The 12,670-nt window shown below is 39.5% G+C and overlaps 1 protein-coding gene across 1 annotated transcript in view; it reads right to left on the bottom strand.

Moving 5' to 3' along the window:
* The window catches only part of CNTN3 (contactin 3), a 64,102-nt gene extending 53,357 nt beyond the window's left edge, over positions 1 to 10,745 (bottom strand). Inside the window, exons 1-3 of the mRNA XM_044452048.1 lie at positions 10,546 to 10,745; positions 8,036 to 8,138; positions 5,133 to 5,317 (exon numbers count right to left, since the gene is read on the bottom strand). Of these exons, the coding sequence (XP_044307983.1) occupies positions 5,133 to 5,317; positions 8,036 to 8,133 (283 nt within the window). The 5' untranslated portion in view covers positions 8,134 to 8,138; positions 10,546 to 10,745. The remainder of the gene's footprint in view (positions 1 to 5,132; positions 5,318 to 8,035; positions 8,139 to 10,545) is intronic.
* Positions 10,746 to 12,670: the final 1,925 nt, after the last annotated feature.

Genomic DNA, 12,670 nt, shown 5'->3' with positions numbered 1-12,670 from the left:
TTAATCCTGTGAGACAGATTACAGCAGAGGACCAGTAAAGGAAATTTGGCATTAACATATGAAAAGGTTATTTAAGCCTGGCGTATCAATAATGAAACTGAATCTCCAAACAAGACTTAGATATACTATCAGAGCAGCTGGGATGCTTTAAGTCATAAGGCTGCATTTTCTTACTTTGGGGTGAGTGGTATTCTTTTTACTGCCAAGGACATTAACTGACTGGACAGAGGTTATAAATATTACAATATTACAGAAATACCACGTCCTACCCTTGTTCAAACACCAAGGAAGGGTCTTGCCTGAACCCCTGGACTGCCACTGTCAGTGAAGGAAAAATTGAACAAGATAAACCAATGATATGACTTGGTAAGGACAGCTCCTGATGTTCCATTTGATGCATTCCTCAATAGCCCACCAGGGAAAAGGGTGGGATACATTGGAAGGGATATCATTATATATATGTACAAATATAGATACAAAATCTCCTGGGTGAAAGAGCGAGAAGTATGAATCAAAAGCATGCAGGAAACCATAAAGCAGTGAATGGAAGAGTTAAATGTAACAGTTCTTGGGATAAGCAACTTAAAATGAACTAGAATGGGACATTTTTGGTTAGACAGACAAAAAGTGTTTTACTCTGAAAATGACAAACTCAGAAGAAATGGAATAGATGTAATACTGAAGCAATGGAATCAAAGATAGTAAGAGGCTTTAAAGTCTGGCTGCATAATATCAACCAGAATTCTCAGAAAATGTATCAACAGAACCATCATTCAAGTCTGCAATCCAACAACACATTTTGAACAAGAGGAAATCAAAAGCTGTTAGGCAAGCAACCAAGAGGTACATACCAAAACAAGGCATGCTGATAACCATAGGTGGCTGAACACAAAAACAGGAAACAAAGCAGAATCAATGTTGTGGGACAATTTGGCCTAGGGTCAGAAATGGAGCAGTAGAATAACTAATAGAATTATGCAAAACCAACCATCTGTTTATTGCAAATGCTACTTCAGGCAACCAATTGGACAACTGTACACATGGACATTGCCAGAGGGCCAATATAGAAATCAAATAGATTGCGTTATTGGAAATGCATGATGGAGAAACTCCCTGCAAAACTATACAGGAGAAGAATGTCATAATGGCCATGAACTCTTAATGTCAAAAAACAAGCAAAGCTGAAAAAAATCACTAACAGAAGCTCGGTGTCAAAATGAAATATAAATAAAATGCCTGAACAATTTGAAGTCCTCATAACGAACATGTTTGCCTTACTGAATTCAATTGAGTGGAAACCAGAAAACCAAGAGTGACACATGCTGTCTGACCAGGAGAAAATAAAACGAAGGTAGAAATGATATATGGAAGTACTATAAAGAGTTAAAAGGATGAAAGACAGCTTTGAAGAGGAATTCTATGAGGATGAACCTGCATATTAGTAAGTGAAATCACTTGGAAGGAAACAAACACCCAAAGTAGACGGGGTACCAGCAGTACTGTTCCAAGCTGCAGACACAGCATCAGTAGAGATCCTAACAAGAATGTGCCAACAAATACCCTCCACTAATAGTGGAGGTGATATTGATGTGTAACCTATATCATGGTCAAGAAGCTACTCTTAGGACAGAATATGAAGAAGCAAAATCGTTTCCTATAGGCAAAGGAATCAGACAAGGATGTGTTTTATTTTCCTATCTGTATTTATTTTCCTATCTGTGCAATCTGTACACAGAATATATCACAAGGAAAGCTGGATTAGGATCAGAGGAAGGAGTGAAAATTGGTAGAAGTTATATAAATAATTTAAGATATGCAAATGATACCATACTTCTGGCAGAGAGTAGCAATGAATTGAAATGACTCCTGAGCAAACTGAAAGAAGAAAGTCTTCGCTAAATATCAGGAAAATGAAAATCATGACTAGAGAAGAATTACACAACTTTAATGTCAACAATGAAGAAACTGCAGTTGTGAATGACTGGTACCTTGGCTCAAACCATCCTTTTAAACAGAAACTGCAGCCATGAAGACTGAGACTTGGAGCTGTGAAGGAACTAAAAAAGATAATCAAAAGTATAACTATGTTTCACTGGAGACTAAGGATAAGTCTGATAACTATGTATGCATGTGAATGCTGAACCTTGAAGAAAGCTGACATATAGAAAATTGATGCATTCAAAACATGGTGCTGTGGAAAGCTTTTTGAATACCCAGCAGAAAGACCAAGAAGTGGGTCCAGATCAACTAAAGCCAAAAGTTTATCTGGAAGCAAAAATCACAAAACCAAAATCGTTGTACTTTGGGCAAGACTCAATGGCGTTCATAAGAAGGCAGCACTCAATGGAGGGGACAGTAATGCTAGAGAAACTCAAGGGTAGAAAAAGATGAGGAAACACAGATATGAGATTGATTTGGTAAAGGAACACACACCCTTGCATTTTTAAGAGCTGAAGTGGGCTGTTAAGCATGGGACATTTCTGAGGAAAAACGTTTTGCAGGGCAATATAAGTTGGAGAACACTTGCCAGCGCGTCACAACAACATAACCTCTACGCAAAAGAAAACTCCTTAGATTCAATGAGATCTACATTGTACTTCTTAATTGCAGTATATTTATATCTTTCAAACTACAATATTTCTCAAAATCTAGTTTAAAACTAGAGATACAATAAAATGCAGCATAAAAGCAGAGTAACATTTGCATACACAAAATTTAGCTGTAACAATTTCAGTTTAAAAGGTGTCAGCATTCTGATGCTGCCTCAGATGTGATGGATATAGCAGATGTATTTTTGCACCAAAGTATGCATGAAATAACTACTATTTCAGAGACAGATGCTTGCACAATCCAAATTATTTTTGAACCTCTCAACTATTCCATCTTACTTATTTAACTGGCATATGACCAGCATATTTTTCTCTTTCTCTTCTCTATAGGATCATGATGGAGCATCCTAGACAAAGCTGAGCCTGAAAGTAAGAATGCTAGTTTTAGTAAGCATAAGCTCCATGATTTCAATGGACACTGATTTCAGTATCTAAACATGTGCACATTTAATGTTCATGAATATGCCTAGGATGACATTGGGTGGAACAACGGTATGAGCTATGGGCACATGTATGATAGCAAAGGCTAAGACAGTTTATAGTAACAGCGTGATTGACCCTATGAAAAACTTTGCAAGAGCTGAAGTGTAAGAAAAGCGGGTGGAATAAAGCTGTGTGTTGTGTTGTTGTTGCTGTATTCCCTTCCATATAGCTTCATTCTAGTACATTTTATTTTTGTTCCTGTAATGGCAACTGGGGTTAGGATGCTTTTTGGTTTTGCAAACTTATATGTCTTAAGTATTTTTTTAATTTAGAGAACAGGAAACAAGCTGTAATATTATTTCCCCCATGGAGTAATGATGAGAACACTCTTGGGTGATTTGTTGTGTGTCCTCTTTATATAGTGTAAAGTATTTCCAACTGGAACTAAAACATTTCTTAAGTTGCCACTTCTACAAAGAAAATTACATTTGTTGGGACAATTTTACAAAATTGTCAGTTACCACTGAGCTTGTAAAACAGTTTTATATTAAGAAAGTAGCAATATGCTTTGCTGGCATTCAGTGGGTTCATACTGTAATATGCGCAGGAGACTCTCTTGGAGTTTGGCAGCTATTTCCTACATTCTATTGCATAGTAAGTTATTTCAAGGCAATGATGACTTTTAAAAATCAATGAAGCAAGATGTTCTTATTTATTTTTATTTTTATTTATTTAGGAGACTTCTATGCCACCCCATTCGCCGAAGCCTCGGGGCGGCTTAAAATTCACAAAAAGGTTTTGGAAAAATCAGACTATTAAATATGCTACTGGGTGGGTTCACATGGCCTACTGGTGAGGCTACTGGGAAACTGTGACCTTTGCATTGCCGAAGGAAAATGTCTGCTGAAGACAGCTACGCTGGTTTGTGACAGCTAATTATTTTGTTCTGTTTTTTCACACAATATTGTCAGTATTTGTGGTGATTCTGTTTATAAATTCTACTGCTGGAAGCAAAGTGCTAAGTCCTCAATCTTAGCTGAGCTCCCTTCATCTAACATTTACTGCTAGAAGCCATTAGGACTTGGCACAGTTACCTCTCTGCTGCTGGAAGTTAGGGGTATGGTCCAGAGCTGTGGTTATCCTTGTTGTTCTGGTGAAACATTCCAAAAACAGAAAGCTGCCTCTGCTAGTGTTTTCTGCTTTAAAAAGCTCAGGGCCGTGAAAGCTGGGGGCTTGTCCCTTTCCCAGCCCTCTTTCAATGTGAAGGTCTCCTGAGCCACACCCGCCTGGAATGGGAAGGGTGATTTCCTCTGTTCTCATTGCTGCTCACCCTCTGATTCCAGTTAGGATTACTTTGTAAGTTAGTCAGTGTTGTGAATGTAAACCAAACATTTTCTGAGGATACTGTCATGAACTACCAATGCCTTGTCTCAAGAATGAATGTGAAAACAGGCAAAGTCTGACCATACTCTTTTATGCTCTTCTCTTCCTGTTGGCTCTTCTACTGCCATCATGTGGAAATAGTCGTACTCCTAAACCTGCCTTTAATCTATATGGGTCTCAGTGGGTGATGTGGGGATTAACAATTAGACATGGAGTAATGAAACTCCCCCAAAGAGGCCACGTATTTCAAATAACAAAGCCCACCTTTTACTAAGGAAATGAATCTGATGAGAGAATTACATCTCGTCTTTGATCGGGTTGCACTCCTGCTGAAATGCAGCAGCTTTCTGACTCTAAAAAAAGATAAAATAACATGCTTCCCAGGCCTTGAGCGGTGGAAAGCCTGGGGAGGCTGTCTATATTGCAATCCTATGCCTATTTCCTTGGGACTATGTATAAATGCACACAGTGGGACTTCTTTCTGCATAGGATGGCAGTGCTAACCTTTCTCCTCTTTCTTTTTGCACTCTAAAAAGATAGAGCTAAGTCAGAAAGAAACTGAAAAACCGTTTCTCCATGCAAAGCCATACTTTCCAAGGTTAAGGAAAAATAGTTTTAATAAGTCTCTTTAAATTGGTACAGCCCTCTTCCCTCCCCTGCTTTTATTCATTCATGAAGTTGTAACCATTTCATTTCCTTATTAAGGAGTTTCCTTACCATAATATGTGAGGCGTCCCCTTGCAATGTTTTTCCCTCTGGAGTTTTCAGTAATGCACTCATAAAGACCAGCATCTTCTTGCTGGAAATTAGGGATTTCAATTACACCATTGAATTTCTTCAGCATTACCTTGCTTGGAAATGGCGTCCCATCAGTTCTTCTCCAGTTAATCCGAGGTACAGGACTGTCAAACAAAATGAGGTTTTTTAAGATAAAGTGCTTTTAAAAATTAAATGCAATAAAATATAGAAATGTGTTTACAGTATTTGCTAATTTTTCAATAAACACAGAGTTTACGAATTCTAGAATGCTTACTATTTGTTCAATGGCTGTAGCTAGGATTCCAGAGTTTGAATCTCAGACACTGGGTAGGTCCAGATGACAACTCACCCTGAGAAAAAGCTATGTAGTGCAGGATTTTTTGGAAGCAACCCACAGAGCACCCAACGGATGACTGGGCTCATGGTCAGTTATCTCCCCAATTCTTCTGTTTTCTCTATGGTTATCCCAGGGAAGTCTGCAGCAAGACTCATCTTGTTTCCTCTCTCCTTGCCAACTGTGAGCACATTCATGTTTGCTGTGGCTGCCCCTTCCCACACACCTTTTCCTCTGTTTTCCTGGAGATAGCTCTTCCTGATTTCCAAGTTGACATCCAGTGATGGTCCCTCCAAAGTGCTCAGGGGACACATTGGAGGGGATCTCACCGGTGAGCGACACCAATTTTTAAGAAGTGTGTACTCCAAATGTCTAGCAGTGGGAATAGGTTGGATATAAATGTTTGCTGTTGCTTTGTGCCATCAAGTCATTGCCAACTAATGGCAACGCTATGACTGAAAGTCCTCCAAAATGTCCTATCCATGACATCTCTACTTAGCTGTTTTAAATTTAAGGCTGGGACTTCCTTTATGGAGGCAATCTCATCTCATACAGTATTTTAAGCTATTTTAAATTAATTTTTGATTCTTGCTAGTGTTTTATCATATTATATTGTTTTTATATTCTTTGTAAACATGAGAGAGAGAGATAAAGAGAGGGGTCTTAAAATATTTTTGTAAATGCTTTTAAAACTAGTCAGACTTGTGCAAAGCTAGAGATGCACATGTCATGGAAAGGCTCAGCAGGGCAACGTCCTGGGAAATGTCTACCGTCAAATGGCAACAAGCATCAACCATGGACCTTGACTCAGAGTAGAAACGCAAAAACCCCCAAAGTGTTCTCTTTTACTTTGGTTTCCAGGAACAACTGTCAAAAGGCGAGTTGTCAAGGGAAAGGGTTATCTGCATATACAGCCCTGCCATAAACCATGTTTGACAGCAAGCTGTTAAACCCCACACTCCATGTTAAAGGGGAGGCTTGCAGTTTTCTATTCTCCTAACCTCCCAGTATTTCAGGAACGTGGAAAAAACACAGAACACTGAAAAGTGTCAGAATCAGCCCAGTCCGGCCTGGAATTAGAGAATCTCATCATGAAGGAGGTGATTTACTGGCCAGTGATTTTGAGCAAAAAATAAAAATGACTCCACTTGCAGCCTCTCTGGATCAAAGTGCATGGATGGTGCCTCCCAAGACAGTGCTCAGGCGAGGCTTCCCATTCTGGACCCATGTAAATGGGTTCCTTTGTGCTTCTGCAAGTATGACTAAATATTATTTTAAAAAATACATAAATACTTGTGAAAAATTGGGAGGCTAAAAGAAGGTGACTACCCTTCCAATGTGCTGCTTTTGGTGAAAAGCAAAGAAAAGCAATTTCCAGACAGATAAATAAGTAAATGAATAAAATATGGGGAGAACACCCCAGAAAGCACAAAAAGGGCCCCAGGGACCTGGTGATGTTCACTCCACTGTGCTGCTTGGCATCAGTGTAGTGGCTGTAAGAGATCTGAATGAGCTTGCTAGGAACAGCAAGGCTTTTTTGTCACTCTTGCCAAGATGCTTGCTCAGCACTTCCCAGAACCTACAATTGGTCCACTCACTTGGGTTCCGATGACATGACAACCCACCATTATTACAGCAAACCAAGAATAATCCATTGGGTGTCAGGGTGGCTTGGTGGCCTCAAAAACATGACCCACCCTCACCCATATTGCTGTGATGGTTGTCATATTGTATGAACCCAGTCTTAATGAGAAATCTTGTGACCAGTTTTCTTGTGGCCAGGTACACCAGAAGTTCATTTAAAGGGAAAATCTTAATTTTGTCAAAACTCCATGTTTCTTTAAGGAGTAGGAGTCCTATACTTGTCTGCTTTTTCAAGCACCTAAAATCTTGGGAAAGGGTGGAAAAGAAAAAGACGTGTCAGGTCAAAACAAACAAGGAAGAAGCTAGAGGCTCCTACTGCAGAAGAAGTGATATGCTTGCCACTCCTTTCACAAGCAAGGATCTTCTCACACTTTGCTTTTACTTGAAAGATTGCCATCTGACAGCTATAAAAAGTAACAAATTAACCTATTTGCAACTTCAGCTGGGCAATGTGAGTGGTGGGTATTTACTGAACTTTGACAGCAGACACTTCCAAGGATGTTGACCAAGCGTAGCTTTGTATCTGGACCTCAGAAGGTGCACTTGCAAAGGTTAGCACTTCCAAAGGCCCTTAAAAAAACAAAGAAATATAATTCGTTCTAAGTACAATTTGTGCAGATGGTAGAACCAGGGAAATGCAAAGAAATGGTCCTGGAATCTGTTAAAAATGTGTGGTGTAGTCTGCTGCCACTTGTTGGTATGAAAAGTCTGAACAATTTCATCAGGCTGAAGTGAGGCATAATTCCCAGAATGCACAACCCACTGTACAAATGAAAAACTACATAAAACTAGACATATTTAAAAATATTTAACTTCATCCTTTTTATAATACAATTTTTCTCTTCCCAATTATTGCATTTAATAAAAATGAATAGAAACTTACTTTCCAAGGGCAAAGCATTCCAGTTTTACAGTTGAGCCTTTGGCGGCAGGAAGTGTTTCAGGAAACTGAACTTCTATTTTGGGTTCATATTCCCCCATTATACCTGTTATGCCAGAAGAGGAAAAGGATCCTCAGGAAAAGAGAGTAGCATCTTAGTCTTTGACCAACAACAATACAAGAGGGCCACTTTCAGGAAGTGATGAGCTACTCTTCCACAGACACTGGTTTCTATGCAAATTCTTCTTGTACTTTGATTAACTTAGAAAATATAGAGCAATAAAGGTATTTATTGCAGAATAACTATGAACCTTCTTTATGTTACACTGAAATTGTTTCTGATTGTTCATGCATTTCACTAGGGATGTATAAGAAATTATTTTGGTTCATTTTCAACTCAAATTTATCCAACTTACATCTCCCAAACCTGAACATGGCCCTGAGTACAATCTGACACACCCTGGATATTTCTGAACTTGGAATGCAATTTGCATTAGAGAATTAAGGTGCTTAAAAATGCTCATGAAAGAATGCTTCTGAAAAATGTACGCAGACATTTTTCAATCAATGGGTAAAAATGCACACAACTGATGCATGTATTTGGAAAAATGTCTACAAAAAATACAGAGTTTTTAATGAAGAAAGGAGAAAAACAAAGTTCCCAACACAAAATGAAAACAAGCCAGAACAAACTTCAAGGAATCTAGAGTCTTGGGAAAGGGTGGAGAATGTGTAGTAGACTAAGAACTGTCAGGTCCAAACAAAACAAACCCGAGTATCTCACTGGAAAGGGGCTGATGCATATGCCACTTGACAAATTGCCACTTGACAGCTTTTGAGTGAGCACAATGTAACAAATTAACTGATTTGCAGCCTCTCTTGGTCAATGCCCATGATAAAAAGTTACTGTACTTCAGCAGAAGACACTTTCCAGGTCACTGACCAGAAAAAACTTTTCATTTCAGACCCTCGTAAATGCACAAGAAAAAAATCACTGTGTTTTGTTGATTCACACATCTGTCTGTCTCTCACACACATAAACTGTCAGCATGTCTATAAAAACTAGTATGACTCCAGAGCCATGAGTTTTCTCCTATCCTTTGGTTCCTGAAAGGGCATTCTGGGCTGGGGTGGGCTGGGGATGTGATATTGTGGCCTGTAGCATATGTATACAATTAACATAAATAGTGGTTGTATGCCAAGCACCAGAGCAAGCTCACCAGCCAAGGCACACATTGGATAAACTTGAATTCAGGAGGACTGACCTAAAGCCCCGGGCTAACCATGAGTGAGAGGAGGAATGAATGGTGAATGCTGGAATTCTTCAATGCATTACTTAATGGGATTTCCCTTAAAAGGATTAGGCAAAACGACCCTGCAAGGGATGGTTACCTTGGTCCCAAGTAAGAACCCTAAGGCAAGAGACACCTGGAAATTATCCCATCAATTAGTTACTCTGGAAAAGGGTGTCCATCTCTGAGCTTCTCTTCCTTCAATACATAGTGTCAAAGGAAGGAAAATATGCCAGCCATTCCTACTAGCTTCCTTCCACACCTTCTGCCCCGGCATGAGCCAGACATGGCTTTGGAAACTATTCCTTCACTGCTGATTATTCCTCTCTCACTCAATAGTGATGTTACCAAGCTTTTTAATTAATTGTACTATTTATTTTATTTATTTATTAAAACATTTTTATGCCGCCCCATTCGCCGAAGCCTCGGGGCGGCTTACAACAAAAAATTTAAAATAACATTTTAAAATATATACAATAAAATACAAATATACACTATAAAACAAGCCGCCCTGGCCAAATAAAATTCAATAATATTAACATTTAAAATACTGCTTAAATAAAAAGGTCTTCGCCTGGCGCCGAAAAACAAATAACGACGGCGCCAGGCGGACCTCTCTGGGGAGCGCATTCCATAACTTAGGCGCCACCGCTGAGAAAGCCCTCCTCCGAGTAACCACCCTCCTAACTTCTTCCATGGAGGGCTCCCGGAGAAGGGCCTCTCCCGCCGATCTCAGGGGGCGGCTGGGCATATAAGGATGTAAGCGCTCCTTCAGGTAACCAGGACCCAAGCCGTTTAGGGCTTTATAGGTCATAACCAACACCTTGAATTGGGCCCGGACTTCAATGGGAAGCCAGTGAAGCTGACGGAGAACTGGAGTCATGTGAACATACTAACAGTTATTTATATATTTTAATTATGTTGTGAGCCGCCCCGAGGCTTTGTTGCGATGGGGGCAGCATAGAAATGTTTTAAATAAATAAATAGATAGATAGATAGATAGATAGGACTGCTTTTTTAGGAAAAGCCCTGTTATCGCAAAGAAATCTGAAATCTTGTCAGACGTTCTGATGTAGAAATGGGTGAAACAATGGGAGGTGCACAGGAGTGAAAATAAATATTTTCATGAAAGAAAGGTATGCTCGAAATGATGAGGTGCTACTGAGTTTTACATAATAAAACCTTACTTAGTTGCTATATCACAAAAGCATAAACTCATACCATCGGTACGCAGCACTAGAGGTGTTGGAGTGCCAAGAATTTTAGTGTTTGTTACAGTACTGGTAACAACACAAGTGTAATTTCCTACATCAGATGGCTCTACTTTGGCTATGTAAAGATGCCCAGTTTCCTGAGAAACAAATCGTCGACTGTCTTCTTGTACAAATGATGGGTATTCATTGAAGATCCATGCATAAGAAAGTTCTGAAAATTAATAAGTGAAAATTTATATATAACATCAATTTTTGTTCTACAAAATCATTGCAAATAAAACATACAAGGGAGCAGTTAAACTACAACACTATCTGTTTTTACAGTTATAGGAGTCTATATGCTAATTCAACTAATGAGAAATAATTTGCCACAATACTTATGCAGAAAGTATAATTTCACATACACACTTTCAATTCCTGAGACCAAGAATTTCTTTCTGGTGTTTTTTCTGGGATACTTGTTTTCCTTGAGAGTATACGTGCACATATATTTGACTCCATGTATATTCACTTGATCATGCAAAATTTAGAGCACAATGTTGCCATTACACAATGATTCCATCCCATGCCGTTCTAGTAATACCAGAATGGATAAGTCCATATAGGAACATCAGTGTAGTATTTTTTACCTTCTAGCATACCTGATCCATAAAAATGTTCAATGGGAGTTTTGGCATGTGAGCAGGTCTTGGAATTGTACAATGGAAGGCACAATTCTTATGCATGTTTATAGAGATAAAGGCTTCAGGACTGTCAGCAAGCCCAGCCAGTCATGCTGGTTGGGGGCACGCTGCAAGCTGTATAAACATGCACAGGACTGTTCCCTTAAGATTCAGGAATAGCAATACACGTAATTGGATTTGCAGATAACAATTTGTAAACAGAACATGAGTGTGTATATAAGAGCTACTATGATGTCTTTATTCAAGTTCATATAAGGCTTATTATTTGACTGAAATGACTAGATATTAAAATAGCTTATAATTTTTTAAATTTCCCCCTGCTTTCACAAATTTTGCCCATGTGTAATTATGAACTCCATAAATGTGCTTTGAAAACTACTTGTAGCTACAGAAAAAGAAATGAATAAAGTATAATTAGTATTGCTTTGCTTAGATACAGAGGGACAGAAAGGTTAATTCACAATATGTAAAATGGTGAATGAAGTTAAATACCTTACTTTTGAAGGGGAAAAAAGTGCGTCTTATAGAGTGAATGTGTGTGTGCCTGACACCTGGGACGCTGCCAGCCCACCTGCACCACGTGGCACCACCTGGCCGGCACGCGCTCAGCGAGCGCTGCTCCGCCCCCTCCCCCCCCGCACAGGTGAGAGCTGTGCTGCTCAGGGGGAGCGGTATGGAGGAGGAGGAGCCGTGGGCTTTAACCTGCCGGCTGCACGGAGAGACGGACTGCTCACCCCCACCGCCCGGGAAGACCTTCCGCCGCCGCGCCGCCTGGAAGACCATCGCCGGCACGCTGCCGGTCCGGCTGCAGAACACCTGACTGGCACGCGCTTGGCGCGCCCTGCTCCACGCCCATCCTCCGGCACAGGGGAGAGCTGTTAATCACAGGTCGGTGTGTGTTTTCAAATGGCAACCCATCTTTTAATGAAGCCCATGGGGAAGTGATGGGGAATGTGCCTGTGATTATCAGGAAGCTTTCCATGGATCCCTCCTCTAAAAACTAGGTGCGTCTTATGGTCAGGTGCGTCTTATAGAGCGAAAAATACGGCACATATTAAAGAAATTATTAAAATATTTACAGTGTCTGTTAACAACAGCGAGAAGATCAAAATGTTATTGCTTCTCCAATTATGTTTAATTTTCTTTTATTAAACCATAAAGTCATTTCATTGTCTAAGCTAAAGAAAATGTTACCAACTGCAAACAAGCAAGGTCCTGTTGTGTTTAGTTGTCAAATATATATCTTGTCTGTTTACCGAATGATATTCAAGGTTGCAGAGACTAGGAGACTATGAACTAAATATATATTTCACAATCATAAAAATAAAGCAGGTACAAATACATAAAGAAAATCAATGCAACTGATAACAACAGTTCAACTATTAAGCCCTATTTACAATGTCTTAAAATATTTTTTTAGAGATATGCCTTTCAGAGTTACTTTAAAAT

The sequence above is a fragment of the Varanus komodoensis genome, unplaced genomic scaffold (genome assembly GCF_004798865.1).
Source record: "Varanus komodoensis strain SLA01 unplaced genomic scaffold, ASM479886v1 scaffold6_4, whole genome shotgun sequence".
Classification (NCBI taxonomy): Eukaryota; Metazoa; Chordata; class Lepidosauria; order Squamata; family Varanidae; genus Varanus; species Varanus komodoensis.
The sequence above is the reverse complement of the archived record's forward strand: the minus strand, read 5'-3'. Positions and strand labels throughout refer to the sequence as shown.